The 24270-nt window shown below is 34.9% G+C and overlaps 1 protein-coding gene across 1 annotated transcript in view; it reads right to left on the bottom strand.

Moving 5' to 3' along the window:
* Window positions 1-15202: 15202 nt before the first annotated feature.
* The window catches only part of SCLT1 (sodium channel and clathrin linker 1), a 258104-nt gene continuing 249036 nt past the window's right edge, over window positions 15203-24270 (bottom strand). Inside the window, exons 19-21 of the mRNA XM_036765501.1 lie at window positions 18991-19069; window positions 17058-17153; window positions 15203-15687 (exon numbers count right to left, since the gene is read on the bottom strand). Of these exons, the coding sequence (XP_036621396.1) occupies window positions 15625-15687; window positions 17058-17153; window positions 18991-19069 (238 nt within the window). The 3' untranslated portion in view covers window positions 15203-15624. The remainder of the gene's footprint in view (window positions 15688-17057; window positions 17154-18990; window positions 19070-24270) is intronic.

Genomic DNA, 24270 nt, shown 5'->3' with positions numbered 1-24270 from the left:
TATCCTTTTCACCTGGAGTCGATGCTGCCCGCTTTCTGAGTTAGAGCAGGTTCTGTCTTTCAGCGCAACAAACCGAAATCTGAAAATAATTTTTCTGGATTCTGACGTAAGGAACAGCAAGAAGGTTTTTGCTATTCACTTGGCCTTTATTAGTGGCCTTCCTCTGAGTGATGACGCTTTTTGAAAGCTGTAAAGTGAATTCCTAGAAGTACTAGGACTAGAATTCAGATCTTACGGCTCCTAGGCCAGGCACTTCTACTCAATCATAGTGTGTATATGACCATAGCATATAAAATTAATCTGCAATAAAAACACACCCATTCTTCAGGCAACAAAATTACTCCCACCCATATAGACTCACAACTGAGAACCACGCTAACCTAAAAATAACCTGGTAATAGAACATTAGAGCTGAAATGGACCTTAAGAGATAATTTTGTCCAGCATCATTTTACAGAAGAAGAAATTAAGACAGAAAGGTAAAATGACTTAGGAAATAATAATTAGTAACATAAGCCAGCCTTCTTGATTCCTAGTTCAGTTAGCTTTCCACTACACTGCTCGATTTCCAGTTTAGTTTGCAGTTGCTGTTTTTAAAAGTGGCACAAACTCGTTTGCCTTCAATTTCTTTCTTCAAACCCAAGATGATTCATTTGGGGGGAAAATCATTTTTTCCTTGCCCCATTAGTGGCTGGTTTCTTCAAATTTTCTATCTCCCTGTAGGGCTCCTGGGAGACATAGCCAGAAATCTTCCCACAAGACTTTGAAAGTTGAAGCACCATAACACTTCCCCAGAGAAATGAGGTGCCTGTGAGCAAGAGGAAGGGATTGTCATGGTTAATTTTGCATAGGATGGAGAATGGAGCTTCGGAGAATTGCTGTCACTTTTTGCTCTAAGTCACTTGGAAAATTGGCTCCATCCCACCTCTAAGCCTTAAGCCCTCTCCAGACGTCTTATCACTATTAACTTCAAGGTTGAAATCTTTAACCACATTTGCCTTTCATGCTGGAAACTACACTGAGAATTCCAGTTTGGGGTACAACACTGAATGCTTGGTCGGGAGAAGAAAGTGAAAAACAATCTTATGAGAACAAGTAAAAAACTCCCTTAAAAATTTTTTATGTAAGATGATGAAATCATGGATAGTTACAGAGCTATAAAATGGGGGGAGGTTAATAATACGACTCCAGTTTTCAAGAGTAAAACTAAAAATGACCATCTGGTAAATCAGCTATTGATATGATAATCTTGGAAAAAACCTGAAATATATAAATAAAGGAATACTAATAAAGGAATTACTAAGGAAATGGAAACGAATCATGGAAAACTAGTCATACGGTGCCAGAGTCCTTGTTTGCACGAAACTGAATATGCTATTGTACGTGTGAACTTTAGAAATAATATTGAAATGCAGAATTAAATTGACTAATCTCAGAGAAGCCTCAGAAGGTAAAAGTACATCCTGTGAGGAATCTCTTTTCTATAACTTCCCTTAATAAGCGAGGATATCCCTAAGGCAGCCCGTTCTACTTCTGAATCCTTAGACTTGTTAGTATATTCTTCACATTGAACCTAAATACAGTGTTCTAAACCCTGTTTCTAGTTTCTGTCCCAGACCAAGTCAAATCCTTTGATGAGACCATCCTTCAAAAACTGGAAGGAAGCTATCACATGCTCTTTGTTTATGGCTAAACATCCCAAGGTCATTTAACTGATTATTACGTGGGTGTGGCTGACAGCAGGCCACAGGGAAGCTTTGTTGGTTTATTCAGCTCCTCTGATATACCTCTAATTTGGTCTTCTGATCTGGTACTTGCCCCCATCCATTTAGTACTAATTTTCCTGTTTCGGCCTCTTGAAAATCTAGTGCCAATTGATCTGGTCTTTTCCTTCTTTGGATGATAATTCATACCTTAAACCTCCCAGAAAGAGATTATCCATACCATCCCCAGATGCTTACCCTAATAAGCCAACCATTGCAAACCCTCGCAAGTCAATCCTTCCTAGGACATAGTAGGGACAGTCTCGTTCACCCTCATCTGGATGTATTCCGGCTTGTCACCGCCCTTTCAAAAACATATTCAAAACTGAACAAAATTGTCCAGATGTGCTTTGGCCAAGAGGAGTGTACATTGTCACCTTCCTCACTCTGAACACTGCATCTCTTAATGTAATATAAGATGGCATTAGGTTTTGGGTTTGGGGAGTTTTGGCAGGGAGGGGGTACCATGCTGCACTGTTGGCTCATGTTGACCATTCAGATAGTTTTAACTATTATCTAGCCCTCAGCTTACCTCCCTAGTCCTACCCATTTTTGTATTTCTGCAGATGAATTTTAAAACTTAAATAGTTTATGTTTACCACTATTAATTCTTACTAGGTTTGCTTAAATTGTTCTTACCTATTGAGATAATTTTAGGTCTCAAACCCTGTTCAATGTATTAGTTATCCTTCATCTGCAAATTTGATAAAACGTGTTGGGTACTTTCATCTAAGAGGCAGACAAATGTGGAACAACTCAAGACTAAGGGTACATTCTTAAGACACTCCACTACAGATTTTCTTCTCACTTAAAAATCCATTAATTATCAATATTCAGGGCTTAGTCATGCAAAGCAGTTCTAACTCTGCTTTCTTCTTGCCCACATACTGTTATCAGCCACAAAGATACAATGAAAATGTGTCAAGTGCTTTGCTGATATCCAAGTAGATCTACCAACTTAGTATCAAAACAAGAACGAGATGCATCTTTATGAAACCTAGCTGGCTCTTAGAGATCACTTTCTTTCACTTATAAATGTTCAGAAGGTAACCTGTTATTGGTATGTTACAGAATTTTTCTCTGGATCAAACCCAAGCAACCCTAGATGACAAGATTCATCCTCATCGTTTTGTTTTTTTTTTAAGCTAGAAAGCCCATCACCTGTCCTGTTGAATTATAGGCCTGTTCTATTTCCTGTCGTTTTTCAAGGATCATTTAACAGTTCTTAGTAATTATACCCACCAGTTTCTTTAGAAACAAGGAATGTAGTCCTGAGCTTGTTTACTTGAGTTAAGGGTGCCTAGGTACACTCTTACTATCTCTATGTTGGGTTTCAACTTCTTGACCACTTTTGTTCTGTTCTTCCCACTCCAAAGAGTGAGAAGAGATGCAAAGAATTGTTCTCTCATTTTGAGGTCTGCTCTTTATGCCTTTTTCCCTGGAGCTATCGATATCCTTCATATTCTTTCCCCCAAACTAACCTAAATTTAAAAGAAAAAAAAAACTTTGTTTTCTTTAGCATTCATTGCCAACTTCAGCTCCTTGATCTTTAATATTCCTAAGACCAGTCTCAGAACTATGCCATACCCTTTTATATCCGCTTTAGTTAGCTAAGCATCCTTGGTTCCACCTTTGGCAAATATTCTGGACTTGTAACTTCATTGACTCAGAGAAAATTCCCTCTACTAATCTGCAATTTATAGTATTCTAAGTTGCCAAGGGAACTGAAAACGTAAGTGACTTGCTTAGAGCCACATAGACAGTATGTGTCAGGAGTGAGACGAACTTGGGTTTCTTCCCTAACTCCAAAAAGGAGCTCTGAATCCATCATATCAAACTACTCTCTAAAAAAAAAAAACAAAAAACAAAACTGTAGTTGGCTGTTAAGTTCCTGCTGGATTCACATTGACCTTTTTATATACACTTATTTCATCAGAGTTGTGTTGTCTGAATTCCATTCTTACAATTTTTCCATTTTTCTTGGTTCAGATTCTCCTGAAGATTCATTTGATAGAATCCCAACTATTTCTTTCAACTTAATTAAGTCCACATTCTCTAGACCAAAAGTATATGTCAGACTATGTCTGGCTTCCCTCTTTTCCATTCAAAATTTTAAGATGGAGCAATCATTTCTTCTTAAGACTGCCAAAATTTCTACTTCAGTAACCAGTTCCTTGGTATTGTTTAGAAGCAAATCCAGAATATGACAGTTCCTCTTGTTCCTTTTGTTTTTTTTTTTTAAATCAATTTATCATTAAGACATCTAGGTTTACAATTTTTTTTTACAATGATTCTACCAACTAGTAGGTAGGATTAATTTTATATCCATTTTATAGATGAGGAAAATGAAGCTCAGATGGACCAGTAACTTGACCACAGATGGAGTTAGAACCAGGATTTGAACCCAAGTACTCCTGACTCCAAATGCAGTGCTATTTTCAACACACTTAAGTGCCATTTTGGAAATACTTCAGCTGCCCTGTTTATAATAAAGGTCCAACAGATAGTTGCAGTTCCCCTGTTCTGACTAAATACATCTTTATTCCAGGTTTGTAATTGCTCCCCTCCCCCATTCCCTGCTCTCAAACTCAGCATGTGTTTTCTTTCACTGGGCAGTTTGTAGTATAATCTAGACAACAGTATGTTTTTTTACCCTCCATTGAACCTCTTTACCTATCAGCATCATTTTGTGTGTGTGTGTGTATATATATATGTGTATATGTATATATATATATGTATACATACATATACACACGCCCCACACACATACGTACACATACACATACATGACCCTTTACCTCTCCCCAATGACCCCAGGCCACCCAGTGCGGCAGTGAATAGCCATCAGGACATCCCTTCCCTACTTATGCAGTGCCCAGGCAGAGGAGTGACATGGCTGTTCATACCACTTGTTTGTGGGATGGAGGACTGTCACACCTTACCATATGCCCTCCCACTGTATCCTAAATTGCTTTAGGCCTTACAATCTACCCTGTAGTTATGCCCTCCAGCCCCTTGGGCATTGTCATTTCACCAGCTAGTGCACTCTAAGGACTCTGGGCCCTGTCATTGACTTGCTGCTGAACTCAGGACTTCTGGTCTTTTCATCCACCTGACATTGAAATCTTTTATATATATCCTCTCTCCTTATCACAATGCAAACTCTTCGGAGGAGGGGCTATTTTACTTTTTCTCTTTGTATCCTCAGCATATAGCCCAGTGTTTGGCATATCATGCCTTTCATTCGTCCATTTATTCACTCACAAATTCATGTAGTTTTATTTTTTGGAATGGAGTCCACCTTCCTTTGCCACATTCTATTTTGTCGTCACATCACAATAAGTCTAAGTGATAAGTGCAACATTTGTCTCTTTGCATTAAACTTTCTGGTTCACTTTAAATATTACTCATACTTTGTGCATTTGTTTAAGGATGTATGAGGCCATGGGGTTTCTTGCTGTCTTTATTATTGGATATTACTTCTTGAAAACTAGTGGCCTTCACTCTTGTCCTACATCACAACTGCTATCCCTTCTGGTATAAAGTTTGGCAATACATCTAGGCAGTTTCTCCCTTGTCAGTTTAAAATCCTTCCTGAAAAAAAAAATGTTTTTTTTTCTTTTTTTAGCTCTCATCAGATGTAGCCCATTTCTGGTCAAGAATCTATTGTTCCTCTGTCTTTAGCTTTAGCCCCCAAATCAAATCCTATTCTTAAGACACAATCTTAACTAGCTGTGTACTTTTCAAATCTGTCTCCTTTCTGAGGCTGCTGCCTTTGACGACAAAGACAAATAGTAACAAAAACACCATTTCTGTTGCTAAGCTCTTTGGTTTCTTGTCTAGAACTTTACAATCCCTGGAAATACTTTCTAAGTTCATTGCGGCAATAAATAACTTTTGGCCTCATATTAGTTAATCACAGGGGAGCGGAAAGCTGGACAAGTCTTAGGAGTCTCCTTGTCAGGTCCCAGACATATGCCTCAGTGAAGGAAGTGTACCACCTTCTACTGTTCATATCAAGAACCCACCCAGCAAGGAATCACCAACCGCTGATATTGTTTCTTATTCTTCTGTCCATTACTGGATGGCCTTTGTCTTCATGGCATTTATATGTTCTCATCGTCACTCCTTGGAGAATGAAAAACTGCTTCTCCAGAGGGGCCAGCTGCAACTTTTATAGGGAAAGCTTCAAACCAAAATTGTATAACTCAAAGGCAATGAATCTATGACCATAATACAATGATTAAATCTGCTTGTGGTCAGTGGTGCCCCTTCGCCCATTCATATGTTAATTTTCTGGAAAATGGAATAAATGGTTAAATGTTAATTACGTATACATACAGAAAATAGTATTCCTTCTGAGTAGTTCAAAGCATTTGTCTATTTCTATATTATACTGCGTTAAAGAGTGTGATATGATATCTAGGTTGTCCTGATAGGCAAAATATATATATAAACTGTCTAAGACTTCACGGTTTCTTGTTGATAGTACAAGAGTCATACTTCATATTTTCGCCCTTAGTCATGTATGCTAATTCAGAGGTTTTCAAGAATTCTTGACACGGTTATTTTTGTATCTACTACCAGTTGTCATCCTTTTTCCACGGGAGAACTATTTCCAAATCTGAACCTCCCAAATATGATAAAGAATGGTTTACACAGGTAAATCCATGGCATCATACCCAGGCACTCCCTTGCCACAACAACAAACTCATTATAATCTGTTGATATTTATTAAGTACCCATCTGTGAACAGCTAAAGCTAAGCACACCTTTGTTCTTTGAGAGGCAATAGTCTAAGACAAACATTGATGTTGGAAACAAGGCTATATACAAAGCATAGCGTCAACACTGAGCACGTATATAAATAAATGTGACGTATTTGAATCAAGGGCTAACTTTGAGCCAATGAATATTTATATTGAAACATTGAAGCAGATCCATTGACAATTCATCACCATTTCAGAGAGTTTAAGACGTTTTGTGGAAGGAGTGGGATGAGATTTTGGTTGAATAAATGAGTTTAGCATTGTGGGGGACAGAAGAATTACATATTAATTGTAGATAGTATTATAGACAGGATTTGATAGGGAAGAGTGTTTGAAACAGTTCAAGCAAAAGGTGACCACAATTTGGTCTAAAGTCATGGTTGTGGAAATGGAGAGGAAGGGCAGATTTAAATGGGGCAAAAGTATTTATCAATAACTGGCAGCCAATCAGATCTATTAAGTGAAAATGATGATGCATCAAAAATATTCTTAGTTTCTAATTAATGATACAAAACATAATGCCAGGTAGAAGCAAAAACATTTGGCTAGATGTTTAATTATTCTTTTCATAAGAATAGCTATGAGTCGTTGGTTTAGTTAAGAATTACCACACTATTATTTTATGCCTCTTGCATGTTAATATAATGACCAGGCCAATTAGACTTTGTCTACGAAAAGCCCCTTTAACAGGCATAGAGAGAAATACTAGAGGCAGATGTTACCAAGTGTTAGTGCTTTTCTCATGTCTAATACTGTGTTAGGAAATTTAAATCATCAACAATTATTTTCTGCATTTGAAAACATCTTTATATTTTTAAAAACACCTTTACAGACACCATTCGATTACAATAACGATTCCGTGAGATTTTTCTATGTGATACCAATTAGTATTCAAATAGATTTATTACCTCATATATCTGATCATCATCAGTGATGCAGATCCTAAGCCATCCATGCTTGCCCATCCTGTGTGACTTTTATCTATATCCTCTCATAAGTCTGCTGTAGGGGAATTAAATTAGTGGTTTTCCTGACATTTCAAGGATACCAAAGGTACACTTCCTATTTTTGCCTGAAAAGTGCATTTTTTCCCCTTATTCATTTCCCTGTGATATCCTTTACTCTGGTTCTTTCTTGAAGCTCCATATTTGTTGTAGGGTGCAGATTGCTCATCTCTAGCATGGACATCTTCACTAGCCTCTTTTTGATACTCATCTTCGATTATTTGGAGAATGCATTGTTCTATGATTCATAGCTATGTAGCAATGGTAGATTATTTGTATTGAAAATGTGGGCTTTTGTTTCATGGAGAATTGTGGGGAGGATCATCACAGGGGCTTTGCAATTTCTTGAAAGCAAGTCAGAGCACTTTCTTCATCTGGTTTAATTCTGGGTCTAATTCATCTTTCCATTCACAGTACTTGTTCTCGAGCTGATGATGATGGCTGAGTTTCTCAGGTTGCTTATCTATTTTCATATCATCATTTAAACAACAGACACAATTCATACATGTATTTTGTCCTATGAGGATGATTGGACCATTTTCTTCTAAGTGGCTAAAGACTTCTTCCAGGAGACTCTCCAGTGTTCTGAGGTTTGATGCAACCAGCACAATGCCATCTCTGAGCAGAAGCAGCTGGAGGACTTCATCAATCACAGGGAATTTTTTTAACCTGGAATCTGTGCTGGCTCTCATCCATCACAGTGAAGAATTTTGGCAAGCATGAATCTGTTTTGTGCCTTGCCTAATATTTATGGCGAGATGATCAAGCAAGGTTTTTTCTGTTGCTGTAGAAGGAATCTTGAAAAAATGTGATATATGTGTGGGGAACACCTTGTTAGAAGAGAGCTTTTAAGGCATTTTGCTCCACAAAGCCCATCTTCTGGACTAATGCCTCGACTGTGGATGCATTCAATGTGGGAAAAGATGATTCTCATGAAAAATTTGTATGGTTAGAAAAGGAGGCATATTTTATTGGTAGATGCTGATGTTCTCTTGGTTGCCTTGTTAATAAGGTATGCAATTCCCCCTCACACCTTTAGTACTTCCCCTTCAGATACCTTGTGAATGAATTTCTCAATGCCTTCACAATTATATTGCCTCTAGAACAAATCACTTTTATGTACCTTTGGTCTCATCCAGCTTCTTTTCATGTCTTTGTTTTCTTTAGCAAAAGTTCTGCCTTCTCCATAAGTTATCCAGGACCAGGATATTGAAGTCTAAGTGCTGTGGCTCTTTGTCCTTGGTGGTGAAAAGAAGTTTGCTATAAGTCTTTCCAGATCTTTTCTTCTTCTTTTTTGTTGTTGTCCTTCAATTTTCATCCTCAAATTCTCTTTGCATTACTTCACTTAGGTTTCACCAAGCTTTCTTTAAATTAATTTTTATCCTTCATTACTTTTCTGTTTTATGAGGCAATACTATTCGTAATACTCTTTCATTTCTGTCTTTGTATCCCTGGGACCTAGCTTGGCCCAGAGTTGGTGCTAAACAAATCCTTGTTGATTGAATGATCATCATCCATGAGATTTTTAAAAATGTGTTTATATCAAAACTCAGAGTTTGATAAGGCAGAAAACACAAATTACCTAGGGAAGAATTCGCTATTTAATAAAAACTACTGGGAAAACTGGAAATCAGTCTGGTAGAAATTAGGTTTAGACCAACACCTTACACCACATTCTACAACATATTCTAAATGGATACATGACCTTACTATTAAAGATCATACTATTAAAAATTAGAAGAGAGGGGCAGCTAGGTGGTGCAGTGAGTAGAGCACCGGCCCTGGAGTCAGGAGGAATTGAGTTCAAATCCGGTCTCAGACACTTGACACATGTACTAGCTGTGGGACCTTGGGCAAGTCACTTAACCCCAATTGCCCTGCCAAAAAGAAACAAAAATTAGAAGAGAAATATACCTCTCTCAGCTATGGGTAGGAGATATACTTTAAACCATTAAGAGATAGAGGCAATTACAAAAGATAAAATAGATAACTTTTGATTACTAGTAACTGAAAAGCTTCTGTACAAACAATATTAATTCATCTTGGATAAGAAGGGAACTGGTTGAATGGGAAAAATACATATGTATGTATATACGCACATGCATATGCATATACATACATATTTCTCAATATGTAAATGTTCAAAGGACATGAACAAACAGTTCTCAAAAGAACTGCAAAATATTCACAACCACATCAAAAAATGCTCCAAATCACTAATAATAAAACAAATGAAAATCAAAACAACCCTGCGGTTTCTCTTCATACCCTGCAAATTAGGAAAAAAACCAGCAAAAGGAGGGGTTGTAGAAGGATAGACACAGAAATACATTGTTGGTGGAGTTGTAAAATGGAACAACAATTTTGGAAAGCAATTTGGAATTATGCAAATAAAGTCACTGAAATGTCCATACCCTCTGAACTAGAGACTCCATTATTAGATTCATACTCAAAAAGAAGCCATCAACAAGGAAGTCCTCTATATATTCTCTACATTATATATCCTCTAAAATATTTACAGCAGCACTTTTTGTGCTAAGAATTGGAAACAAAGTAGATACCCACCAATTGGGGAATGGCTAAACAAATTATGGTACATGTATATAATGGAATTATTACTGGGCTATAGGAAAATGATGTGTGTGACAAATACAGAAAAGCATGGGAAGATCTATACAAACTGATGCAAAGTAAAGTTGAACCAAGAAAACAATATACTGGGTAGCTACAAAATGTAAATGGAAAGAGCAACTAGACATCATAAAATCAAAAGTAAACATCACAGAATTATAAAAATCAAGCAGGATTTGAATAAAGAGCTATGAGCACACACCTCCAACCTACCCCTTTATGGAGGAAGGAGGTCCACAGGTATTCTCTTGTACATGTTTTTGAACTTTTTCAATGTATTGGTCAGTTGTGCTATTTTTTTTTTGTCCTCTTTAAAAAATCCTACTTTCATATGGTACAGTTCTTAGGGAGATGGAGGGAAAGGACTATTTGGGATAACTATGGTGATGTAAGAAACAGAAAATATCAATAAAAACATTTAACAAAAATGTTTACATTGGTTAAACTTCTAAGAGGTAGTTTGGCAAAGCAGCTTTAAGGCTGGCCCTGAAGTTATGAAAATGGGTTCAAGTTACACTCTAAGATCCTGGATAACTTCTCAGTGTCTCAAGAAACTTATATTTATAAGTTGTAGTAGAATTGCCGATCTGCATTGGTGGAAGAGATTTACTGAGCCATGAGCTCTGTATATCACTAAAATCACAGGTTAAACCAAACTCTAATCTCCCCATTTCCTCCCCTAAAGAAACACAACAAACTTAGGAAGCAATATATTCTGTCTATATCCTTTCTATATATTATGTTTTTCATCATAAAAATTTGAACAAGATAGGACTGATTATTTCAATTGCAAACTATTATTTTCTTGTTTTCATCCTTCTAGTTTTGTATTAATTTTGACCTTTCCTGTAACATTGATGGCTTAACTATACACAGACAATTCAGAAATGACTTCCAGATCAGTAACAAACTGTTTTCAGATCATTAAAAGATAATCAATTTAATTTTTTGTTATGTTGCTAGTGGCTCACCCTATCTACTGCCTTCCATTTCTTTTTTAAAAGGAAGTATCAATGATATCTAGACATGAGGCTTCTGTATATTTCGGTGTCTCATTCCTCATTCCAATGCTATATTTTTTCATTATATTTTTTACCATCTACACATAACTATAACAATTGCACTGAAGTCACCAGGTATCAAAATATTTTTATTTAATTTGGAAGGTCTTATCAAGTTCTTGGAAGAATTTCTTTACCTCTTCATTCTCTGCAGATATTGATGTGTAAGCTTCAATAATTTCCACTATACTTCTCATGAGCACTGCAATATGAGATGACCATATATACCATGAAATAACATTTCCTATTGGCTCTGGAAATGACGAAACTAATTCTGCCAATTTCTGTGCTTCTCCAAGATGATACTGTGAGCCATCCTTTCATTTTGCTGTAACTTTTTCTTTTGGATTCATTCATAGCAAGGATGTCGAGGTAAATACAGTTCAGTTCTTTCGGTTCTATGTCCTTCATAAGTAGTTAATTCAGGTAAAGCGCTGAACTAGATGTAGCTACACAACATGGCAGGATGTCTGCTTGTGAAATGATCACAATGGTGCTGATGTCTGGGGCAATATGGATATTCATGGTCAAGCTGCTGGCTATTATATATTGCGTATTTGTTATTGTTTATTATTTACAGATAACAATAGTTTCCAAAGTACTTTCTTACACATAATTCCATGTGTTCACTGAAATGATTCTAGTAGGCAGATAGGGAGGGCATTATTAGCTCTATTTTTCAGCTGAATGAATGGATGGAAAGGCATTTATTAAGCGCTTATCCCTAGCACCGTACTAAGCGTGGGGAATACAAACAGAAGCAGAGACAGTCCCTGCTCTCGAGGAGCTCACATTCTATGGGAGGAGACGATGTATAGAGGTGGTTTCAGTTGCGAGTCAGATGGTCTCTAAGGTCCAGCAAAGCAGATGGTAATGTATCTTCTTTAATGTCATTTCCACTGATTTAAAAAAAAACAAATATATTCATTTCTGACACTGAACCCTTTGACAGTGTCAAGGACTTTGATGGCAAGAATGTTCTTTTATGGATCTTCAGCAGATGTGGCCATCAAGGAGGCAGCACCTTGTAACAACTGTTTGTCGACAGCAGTTTGTCATTAGTGTGATACGGTGGTTTAGCTTGCGTGAATGTACTTCTGACTCTCTGGACTTTGGTAAAATCACTCAGCTGCCTTCTCATCTTGAAACATCCCTCTTCCATCCCAGTTCCCTTCTCACATTTTGGGAGTCTCTATTTTGGGGCTAGGGTTGGCAATGCTTCATTCCCCTCCTGGGCTATGTTTCTGATTTTCCACCCTACTTTTCAGTTTCTTTTGATGAATTTTCTTCTCCTATTACAATATAAATTCCTAGAGGGCACTTTTTTTTGCTTCTATTTATATATTACACATTTAGCACAGTTCCGGCACATAATAAGTGTTGTCTGTCTGCCTGACTAGTGTCTCCCATCTCTTTCAGAGTGCCCGTTTGCTTTAGCTGTGTGGTCTTGTCTGCCCTGCTGGTAGGAGGTCTGGAGTTGATAAATATAGCTGGCCCTTCTCCACAGGTGTTGCTTCACTGGCTGTGCTGTAGGGGGTTCAGAGAGGTTAAGTGACTTTAAGCTCTTGGCGGGGGGTGCCGGGGGGGGGCGGTTGGAAGAGGAGGAAGAGAAGATGGATCTAAGCCTTAGTTCTAGGATTTCTGACTTGTAGGTCAGTATTCTTTCTATTTCATCAACCAGCTTACCAGGATGAAACAACTTATCAATCCATGAACATTTATTAAGCACTTACATGTGCGAAGAACTGTGCCCAGCTACTCTAATGCTAACTGGCACAAATGCTACAAATCCCAATAGGTCTATAAGGAGAGAGGATATGAGTACTTCTGTGTATGGCATCTCTGATTTAATTTTTTAAAATTATCAAATATATAGATGATAGACTGATAGATAGACAGACAGATAGATAGATAACAATCATTGTCAAATGGGAATTTAGAAAAATGGCTCACCAATGACTTGCTAGTAAGGAGAAAAAAATGTGTCACAGTTCAAAATTAGATTTTACAATAAAACATAGGAATTGTTTTCCCACTGTTTCTTGGCTTGAGAGCATGTGATGTTTGTGAAATGTACACATTACTGCCAACATTTAATGGATGGCAGATAGATAAATAATGTGTTTCATACTTAGTGTAGCCATATCATGTGGCTTCAGAAGTCTGCTGGTTACTCTGATTTGATTATTCATATATAGAAGAGAAGGAGGTAATCATATCTTCTTTCTTCATCGAGGGGGACACAATAAAGTAATGTGAATAAATGAAATGAACTATTTATGTGTCTCCATTTGATTTTCATTTCATTTCCTTTTTCTCTCTCCTCTTAGTATGCTCATCGTCTCCTCTTTCTGAAAGGAGTATACAAAATAAATGTTATCATGAGAATAAAAGCAGAACTTAGGATTTCAAAAAAAGTTTTTAGAAGTATCAAATCCTCACATAATAATGTACTTTGGGTAAATAAAAGTAACTATTAATGGTCAGATTGTGTTGTTAATATAAGCACAAGACTGATCACCTTCATCAGTGGGCCAGAAGGGCCTGTACTCATGTATAGATTATTCTGGTCTAATCTTGGAGAACACTGTAAACAAGGGTGTGAGAAGCCATATTCCCATATCTATGCACATGGAAAACAAATGAATCTAGAGATAGGAATTTCAAAGAGTCTTAAAGAAGGGAAGTCTTGGGAGTGGGGTGGGGAGAGGGACAGAGAGGGAGAGAAAGAGAAAGAGAGAGAGAGACAGAGAGAGAGAGACAGAGAGAGAGAGAGAGGGAGAGAGGGAGAGAGGGAGAGAGAGAGAGAGAGGGAGAGAGGGAGAGAGGGAGAGAGGAAAGGAGAATGTGTATGTTTTTAGAAGATGAAGCAAGTATTATTCATAAGTAATGGGAAGAGTTTAACATCCTAAGATCACAGATTTAGACCAGTGAGGGGCCTTACAGCTGAGGCTCAGAGAAGTTACAGGCGTTGCCCATGGTCTTGGAGCAAGTGGCAGAGGCCAGATTTAAAGTCAGATTTTTCTGACTCCAAGCCCTGAATGGGAAGACGAATTTCACTTTGAATTGCCTTTGAATGCACAGCTACAGAAAGTAACTGGCTTTAAAAACACAAATGAAAAACTCTTAAAAAAACTGAAATAATCGAATAGTAGGGAACTCAAGAGTATACTATTATTGCATTTCTATGTATACACACATTGCTTTTTGTTTTCAAAGTACTTTAGAATAAAAATATTGGGAATAATATCTATTATTTTAACCAACAGGGGAAACTGAGGCATCAGAAGGGTGAAAGCTAAGAAGAAAAGAAAGATGGCATATCTGGATTTAGAATTCAAACTCCCAATCCAAAACTTAGACCAATGTCAGGTTTTGTGGATGGTTTAGGCATATTTTTTCTGTTACATAAAGTAGGCAGTCTAATTTCTCTTATGACATTTTATGCCAATCCATTTCCAGAGTTATAAGGCCCAAATGATTGATTTAAAGAATTCAGAATGCTTATTTTCTTTAGATACAAAATATAAGCTAAGATCTATGAAAACTGAAGTGATATAGCAATATAAACTCTGGTGTCTCATTGTCTAACTTGCAATGTTACCATATTGCAAATAAAAATACATGAGCTTTCAGAAATATAGTAACCAGAAAGTACTTCGATAAAAACAGACTCCTAGAAATGATTATGAAGTAGAAAACAGAATAAGAAATGCAAAGATTTTAAATATCAACATAACTGAAATTTAAATGCTTAAGTGATTTTAGAACATGAACTTGATTGATCACTATTCCTTTGGATAGCAGTCACAGACCCCAAAAATCCTTAGGCAGCAAGTCCTAGAGTCCTAAATGAGTCAGAAATGTAACAAAATTATCCCAATTATATATCAAGATGTATGACAGCATTGTTTTAGAAAAAGGAAAATTTATTACAATTCGAAGAGTTCACTATAGAAAATGGACACTTAGGAAATACGAAAATTGATCAGAAGTTATGATCAGTTGTGAAGTCCACAAATTCTTGAAGGTAGAAATATTAAGTTTCTAGCATTTTCTCAATATTTTTTCATGATTAGAATTATAATACACTTTAGATTTTTAGAGGAGAAAAAAGGCAAGTAAACAAATATACAGTTTCATGAAAGGAATGAACTCTTCTGAGATGGCTTTATTCTCCACTGAAGTTCATTAGGGAACTATATTTTTATAGTGTATTTCCTTTACTTACTGTGAAGATGTCACTGTTTGGCTTTCCCATCCCCCCCAAACAGGAAACTGCTTATGCACAATGACACAAGCCTAAGCATATGCTTCAGGCTTTACCATTCCAATATACAGCTACTCTGACAGCTTTCCCAACTCTAAAGGGATGTGAATGAACGATGGCATATTTTTAAATATTTTCCAGATCCATCATGGAGGCTGCTTTTCTTCTCTGCACTGTAATCACACTGAGCTGCAATTAAAACAAACAATCAGTAAGCTGTTCTTTTTCCCATGGAAAGTTTTACTTTAGCAGAATAACAGGAAAGAAAATGGACCAAAAACTTAGAATCAATATCTATTAAGGTCTTTTGTTAGAAGTCTTATAATCCATGGCTTCAGAATGTGAAATGTTTCATAAATTAGAGAAATGCTTCTGAAAATTAAGGAGTCATTCAATAGTGAAGGGTGATACACCAAGAACCTCAAAAAACATAGATTACAACAAATGACCTAAACTATCTAGACTACAAACTAAATGGGTAAAAAATGTAGTGCTGTTAGTGAAAGGGCTAATATGATCCTCTGCTATGTCAGTAAGACTCCAGGATGTTAAACAATCCTTCAAATTTTCCAATCTATCAACTGTAAGTTCTTTATTCAGGATATTATGTCTACTTTTTTTTTTAAATTTTAAGAGGAATGTAGAATATCTAGAATTGAATGTTCAGGAAAAAACCCACGTGGAAATATGTTAGGGAAAAGAAATATAAAAATGAAAGGACCTAGATTATTTAATGTAGAATAAGATTTAGTTTAGTTGTCTCTAAGGAAGCATTTAAAATGCTATTATGAAGAAGATACAAATTAACTACTTTTTATCCTTAGCAATAATACTGACAAATTTATGCTGTTGAGTTTCAAGAAAACCTTACTCTCATAGACTAGGGCTTTGATAGAACAATATGAAGACTCCCACAAGGAAAATGCTGGAATTTTTAGCTCTGGACATTCGAAGAGAAATAATTGTAATTCCTAAAATCTTGGCTACTATCTATCAGAGGGGAATGTCACTTCAAAACAAATGTTTCCCTGTAGATGAAATTACTTAATATGTAATGGTCTCTGAGATTTCCTAATCATGTTTCTATCATCTCAGTGATTACTTTATTTAAGTGAATTTGTATACCTGGAACAAATGAAGTTGCCCTTCTGAAGGCCAATTTTTTTTTCCACTTCAAAAAGAACAAACACAACAAGAAATTAACACATGCTGTCGAGATTTTTTTTAAAAAATTCCTAATCTTAATTTTATAGAAGTGATAGCCTCACACACCTTGAGGTTAGAAGACATTCCAATTTCATAGTCACTCAAATGTCAGCTTTTGGAGACAACTAATACTATATATCATAGAGTATGTGTTTGGATCAAATAATCTCAGAGGTTCCAAAATTTTTTATTTCTCCAAGTTTGCTAATTTTCAATGCCAAATTAAGCTGCCTAATTTTAATAAAAGGCAAACAAAAAAACACTTCTTCTCTAGGAATTTTCAAAATGCTTTTCTTATTCTTGTCCCATTTAGACTGTTTTATTCATCTAACAGTAATGAAGTTGTTCTCTACCTGCTGAGAGGCTGAAGCTGCTCTCTGTTCTGCCTGACTCAGGCGTCTTTGAAGTCTGTTGGTTTTTTCTTGATGTTCCATAATTATCTTTTCATTCTGTTTTAGGGAAACAATATCATAGAAACATAGACTTTTGTTAACACATTCCAATGTGAAATGGAGAAACCTTAAAGCAGTCTGAGTTTGAGTGATGCTGAATTTGGACACTACTATTTGCAAAAAAGCAAAAAGACAACAAAATGTAGTTTTCATATATTAAGACCAGTTTTTAAGTCATAGTTTACATTCTAACTGCATAATTCTTTTTTCCATACATACAAACCTTCCAAGAAAGCAAGTTATTAATGTTAAAAGCAAATTGGTAATAAGTCAAATTTGAAAGGTTGACAAATAAGAAAAATACCTCTAATTCTTATTTTGTTAACCTTGCTTTTAAGGTTAACATACATGCTTTTAAATCCTTGTCAGAAGAAGGGGACTTTACCATCATTTATTTGCAACAGATAGAAGATATTTATTCTAGAAATCCTGACTGAAATATTCAGCCTTTCCTTACATAAATACTGATCAAATTATGATCGAAAGAAAGCCGCGTGCCTTACGAGGTATGGGGCAGCAGAGGGAGGTTTTGGAACTCAAGTTTTTGTGTGTTCCTTCAACAATCTCTACTTGTCAAAATGATTATATTTTAAGGCCAATAAAACCAGTTGGCAAAATAGTTTCAAATGACTCATGGAATACTATATTGCTAATCAGTTCAAAGAATCTATTGAGTTATTTTACATTAACCCTTCTACTCAGGAATGATACACCTGATGGTAGTAAGTGCTTGCCACCTGAAGCAGCATTAATATAATGGACTATGGAGACAAATCATTCTAATAATTCTTCCTGGATCTGCTGGATTTTGGTTTGTTATAACGAGCCTCTGCCAAGCTGCAGGAATCCGATACAGCATCTACTGCCTTACATTCACATACTTTCATGACCGAATGTTGTTTTCCTAAATGAATCAGCAAGGTCTTATGTTGAGTAGAATAACTGGATTTTATTCTTTAATTTTAGCTCCCAAATAGAAGAGAATAAGGAAGGGGTTAGACCCTATGCCTAAGGAATTTGGAGCTTGCATCAGCTCACTTCTATCAATCAAAAGAAATCAAGAAATTTGATGAACATCACTAGTGAGAGTAAATGTCACGTCTAATATATCAAATATTGATATGACAATCCTGTATATTTAAATAGAATCGATCTCTAAGCAACTTGAGCATTTATGTTCTAAAAAGGTGTCTTAAATACATATTTATTAAATTTCCATTGCTACTTTCTGTAAGTTTCTCTGATTTACTTTGCTCCAAAGTAAGAACATCAAAAGAAGCACTAAAATACCCTAAAATATTTTAGTTAGCTTCAATCATTATCCAAAAATTGCCTATTTAATTTTTGTACCATTCTGAAGGACTTTCAGATAAGCAATAAATCCCATCCCAACTTTACATTTTAAAAAAACAAATACATTTTATTTAAGCTTTTTGTAACTATGGACAAGTAGAGTTTAATCACAAATTCTGTACTGTCACTTTTGTTATGGAATAAAACAAAACTTGGAAGTTATTAAAAAAGAATAATCGTAGGCATGCATAAGGAGGGTTAAATGTTCCTTACAATGTTCTCTGAATCATGATAAATTCAGAATGCTTAGTTTTATCATTTATATTTCAAGAATGAATTTAAAGTTTATAGCATATATATTCTAGCAAATGCAAATAAGGTGGTGGACTTTTCCAATTTGGGTTTATTCCTATAATATGCATTTATATCTCTATGGGCATTTTCAAGCATATAATTCATTTGAACTTGGCTCAAGGTAAAACTCAATAATATGATTATTGAGCTATAAAAGAAGTATCTCCCAGATGAGTCATTATCTTACCTCAAGTACTTTTTCATTTGCTGTTTCCAGCTGAGAAAGCAATTCTTGGGTATGAAGTTTCTGTTGATTCAGCTCACTTCTATCAATCAAAAGAAATAAAGAAATTTGATTAATATAGTCATTTAATACATTAAGAAATTGTGTATTATACTAAGTCACCTGTAGGTAAAAAATGATGGTTCATCACAAGAAGTTCCTTATGACACCAAATTTAAAAGATACTCTCGTTTTATAATGGTACGTGTAATTCACACACACACACACACACACACACACACACGCACAGTATGTTTGTGTTATTTTTAAAGTGGAAAAGCCAGAATTGTTTTGTCAATATTTTTCTCCTTGGAGATTATCAATATTCCTTTGTATGTTTCAATTGTATGTGCTTTTTAAATACTTCATTAGATCCCATGTTTGTTAGAGACAGAAATCATATCCTTTATTTATTTTGAAGGTTAGATTAGAATTTGATCATAATATCGTTTAGCGGCTGTGCGGCCCTTTCACTGAATCCCAACTTCACAGAACAAATCCTTTTATTAAGGGGATTTGTTCTGTGAAGTTTGTATTCAGTGAAAGGGCTGCACCTGAAGACATGCGGCCTAGAGGACTCTGGTTCCCCACCCCTTCTTTAGCCCAAAGCAAACATTCAGAGCATATACGGAATCTCTATCTGTAGATAAAGATGTATGTCTCTATATATCTCTCTCTCTATATACACACATATAAATGGAATCTTTAGGATAACCTTTAAACATCAAAACACGGTAACACCTAAAGTTTATAGCTTTTTAGTATTAAAATTGGCACCATATCAAAACTATTTCTGTAAAAGGCATCTTCAGATGAATATATCACAACATTTTAACTATAGTGGCAAGTAAGTCACTTACTGCCTAGCAGAGACATATATATATATGTATGTATGTATATACAAAAAAAACTTTTAATGTCTGTTTACACTAGCTTGAAAACAAGCTAAAAATTATGTGACTTACCTTCAACTGAAGTACAGGCTTAGTTTACAAACTACTCAGAAAAATTTATATCTAAGTGTTCAGCCAGTCAGGGAAAGTATTTTGACTGAAGATCACACTGACTAGCACTTACTTGAAAAGTAACGTTTGAGTTTTTGGTGACAGAATGAAGGCAAAAAATAGACTATGGTACTTAGAAGCTCAGCTTTTACTCTTCTGCAGTTTGATATTACAAGATGAATGAACTTTGTTTGGAAAGTTCATAGGATTTAGAGGTTGAAGAAACCACAAGAGAGTATCTAGTCTTATATCTTTGATTTTAAAGATAAGGAAACTAATGCCTAGAGAAGTTAAGTGACTTATCCAACCACAAAAGTAGTAACTATCTAAGCCAACTGTGAACCCGTGTCTGATGAATTGAGATTGAGTGTTCTTTTAGTACTCATTTGATGCTACCTGCAACCGCACTATCAACATAACGAAGAATACAGATTTTATGAGAAGCAACTGGAAGAAAGACTATTTGACCAGATAACTGTTTAATTATGGCATTAAAGATGAAATGGAATTAGGGCCAAGAGATGAGATGAACTTGCATCATTCTTTGGTCAACAGAAATCACCTTTGCTGGAAACCAAAACACTTACTCTAATTTTGGCAATGCTATGAAGTTGTTGGGATATAAAAGTGAGATTACAATATTTCTTACCTCAGTGGATTTCTGAATTCATTGTTATCAAAACTCTATTGGTGTAGATAACAACCCAATACCTTTCCATCTTGTAGAATTCTTATTTATGCCCTTCCTTAAATTCTCCGCAGAAAATTTGTTCAATATGCTTAAAGTCTTCCTTTATGATCTTTTATCGTTTTGTGGATACCATTGCAACAGCCTGTAGCTTTCACTCTTACAATATGACTGGCCTACCTCCTTTACCATCATACATGTCCTTGCTAATATCTTTTTCTCCTTTAAAAAAAATAAATATAATTTTAAAAAATTAAGAAAAATGTGTTTATTTCCCTCTTACCTGTCCCTATTAAAAAAAAGAAAATAAAAACCCTTGGAACAAATATATATTGGTAAGCAAAACAAATCCCTGCAGTGGCTATATTCAGAAATACATGCCTCACTGTGTTCTTTAAGTCCAAAATTTCTCTGTCAGAAAGCATCTAGTGGGGCAGCTAGGTGGTACAGGGGATAGAGCCCAGGCCCTGGAGTCAGGAGGCCCTGAGTTCAAATGTGACCTCAGACACTTACTAGGTGTGTGACCCTAGACACTTAACAAGTGTTTACTTATTTAATGATTATATATTCTATAGTTATTTTGAATGGAATTTCTCTTGCTATTTCTCCGTGTTGGGTTATGTTCATTTTACAAATGCTGATGATTTGTGTGGATTTATTTTATATCCTGCAAGGTTGCTTAACACAAGTTTCAATTAACTTTTAGTTGACTCTGTAGCATGTGCTAAGTAAAACATATATTCAAAAAGCATTTTTTTCCCTCTTTGCCCATACCTCCCTTCCTCAATTCTTTTCTCAGAGCTATAGTTAACATTTCTAGTACTATATCAAGAAGTCGTGGTAATAATAGATATCATATCCTTGCTTTACCCCAATCTTATTGGAAAGGTCTTTAGTTCATCCCTATAACATGTAATGCTGGCTCTTGGTATACAGACACACACACACACACATACACACACACACACATACACTACATATTAAGGAAAGGTTGAATTATTTCTATGTTTTCAGTGTTTTTGAAGGAAATGTATGATTTATTTTGCTCCAAAGTACTTTTTCTGCATCTATTAATATAATCATAGGATTTTCTGCTGTTGTTAATATAGTCTTTTACTTTGACAGTTTTCCTCATACTGAACCAATCTTGCATTCTTGGTAGAAATCCAATCTGGTCATAGCATATGGTCTTTGTGATATATTGGTATACAGACTCTTTGATAATATTTTATTTCCACATCATTATTCATTACAGATATTGGTCTATAGTTTTCTTTCTCTATTTTGACTCTTGCTGTTTTAGGTAACAAGAACATATCTGTATCATAGGAGGAATTTGTGGCAGGATCCCTTTTTTTCTAAGTTTATGTAATACTGGATTTAATTGCTTCTTGAATGTTTGATAGGATTCATATGAACATACATCTGATCACAGGCTTCTTCCCATGGGAGTTCATTTATGCCTTATCCAATTTCTTTTTCTGAGACTTGAGTTATTTAAATTCCCCATTTTTTGTTCTGCCAAGCTGAATATTTTATATTTTTGAACACATTCAATTAATTTTTCAGTTTTATTGGCATATAGCTGAGTAAAATAGCTTTGAATAATTTATTTCTTCATTTGTTATGAATTATCATTTAAAAAGTTTTGATATTACTTATTTGATTTTTTTAAAAAATCAAACTACATAATAGTTTATGTATTTTAATGGTTTAAAAATAAGTCCTCATTTTATTTATTAATTCAATGTTTGTTTCTTGCTTTCAGTTTTTTATTTTTTGTATTTCTATTTTAATGTTCAATTATATTTAAAATTATTGGCATTCTAATTTTTTTAAAAATGTGCATGTTAACCATTTCTTTGGTCTATTCTTTCTCTCTTTTTTTGATGAAAGTACTTAAATATATAATATTTCCCACAAGGGCTGCTTTGGCTGCAATGTACAAATTTTGGTATGTTGGCTCTTTGTCATTATCTCAATGAAATTTTTTTGTTTATTTCTATGATTTGTTTCCTGGCCAATCAGTTCTTTAGGATTAAATTATTTCCTCTCAAATCAATTTTTACCCCTTTCTTTGTTGCTCCTTTATTGAATATAACTTTATTTCACTGTGGTCAGTAAAAAAAAAAATGTGTTTAATGTTTGCCTGCTGCATTTGTTTGTTTATAAAGTTTTTAATCCCATAATACATGGTCAATTTTGTAAAGTGGCTATTCACAGCTAAGAACTATGTATACTTTTTTTCTATTTCCAATCAATAATTGCTAAAGTTATATCTAATTTTTCTTTTTTTGTCTTTACTTTTTTTTCTTTTTATTATGAATGTAACAACCATCAGGAAACAAACATTTCAATGTACAAAGATAAAAAGAAGATTCTATATGAGCTGCAAATTTCTATTATCTAAAATATTTTAAAAATTTATCTTAAATTTAGAAAGGCAGCCAAAAAAATTTGCACTGTTTTCTTGTTGTTTATGGTTCCTCCTGAATTTCTGAACCTCTTAAATGTGTGTATTTAAAAAATTTTGCTTTTTAATTTATGGAATAAAACAAGCATTTCTATACTAGTACAATAAAAAAGACGAATGTACATGAAACTGCAAATCTGCTATTCACAACTTGCTACTCCTTTCAAATATGTGCATTTTAAAATAGATTTTTTAAAAAAGAAAGAAAAGCATCAACAAAACATTTTTTAAAAATGTGTTGTTTTTCCTTCTTTTTTCTAATTTTTCTAAAATTCTGTTTAGGTCTTTAACTTCTAATTTATTTTTGTCAAATTTGCTTAGATTTCTTGCTTTCAACATTTTGTTTTTTTGAATGTCTATTTTAATGTTCAGTTACTTTTTAAATTATTGGTGCTCTAATTTTTTTTTTAATGTGCATGTCCATTTCTTTGGTCTATTCTTTCTCTCTTAAGTTAAAATTGGAATACTGGCAGCCCTTATAGAGTTTTACTATATATTTCTCCCCGTATTTTATTTAGCTTTTCCTTTGAATATGTGGATGCTATGTTATTCAATGCATATATATTAAATATTCATATTAATTCAATACCTAGGATACATTTCTGAATGTAGTTTTGCTATTTGTTTCTTTTAATTAAGTTGTTTTTTGCTGCTTTCTTGTCTAAGATCATGGTTGAAAACCCTGCTTTTTTTTGAAATCAGCTGAAACATTATAAGATTTTGCTTCGGTGTATTTCTTTAATTCTCTGTAAATCTCTCCTCAAACCCTCATTTCTGCTCCCCAGTGTTGTCTCCAGTGCCTGTACAAATATATCCTTATCAAGAAAATAAATAATTATAAGGGTAGTTATCTCTAATCACACTCAAGGCTAGGTCGAAACAGTACAATAAAGTATTTTCACAATTCTCATCCTAAGTTTTTTCATAGGATAGAAATTGGACTAGACCCATAATTGAATAGAAAGGGAACTGAACTAGATCCACAATTGAGTAAAAGATGGAGTTAGTGTGGTTCACTCAATTTCCACATTATTAGACATGTCCATGCCATCGTTCATTTTATTGAGTGTTCAGTCTAG

The sequence above is a fragment of the Trichosurus vulpecula genome, chromosome 6 (assembly GCF_011100635.1).
Source record: "Trichosurus vulpecula isolate mTriVul1 chromosome 6, mTriVul1.pri, whole genome shotgun sequence".
NCBI classification, from domain to species: domain Eukaryota; kingdom Metazoa; phylum Chordata; class Mammalia; order Diprotodontia; family Phalangeridae; genus Trichosurus; species Trichosurus vulpecula.
The sequence above is the reverse complement of the archived record's forward strand: the minus strand, read 5'-3'. Positions and strand labels throughout refer to the sequence as shown.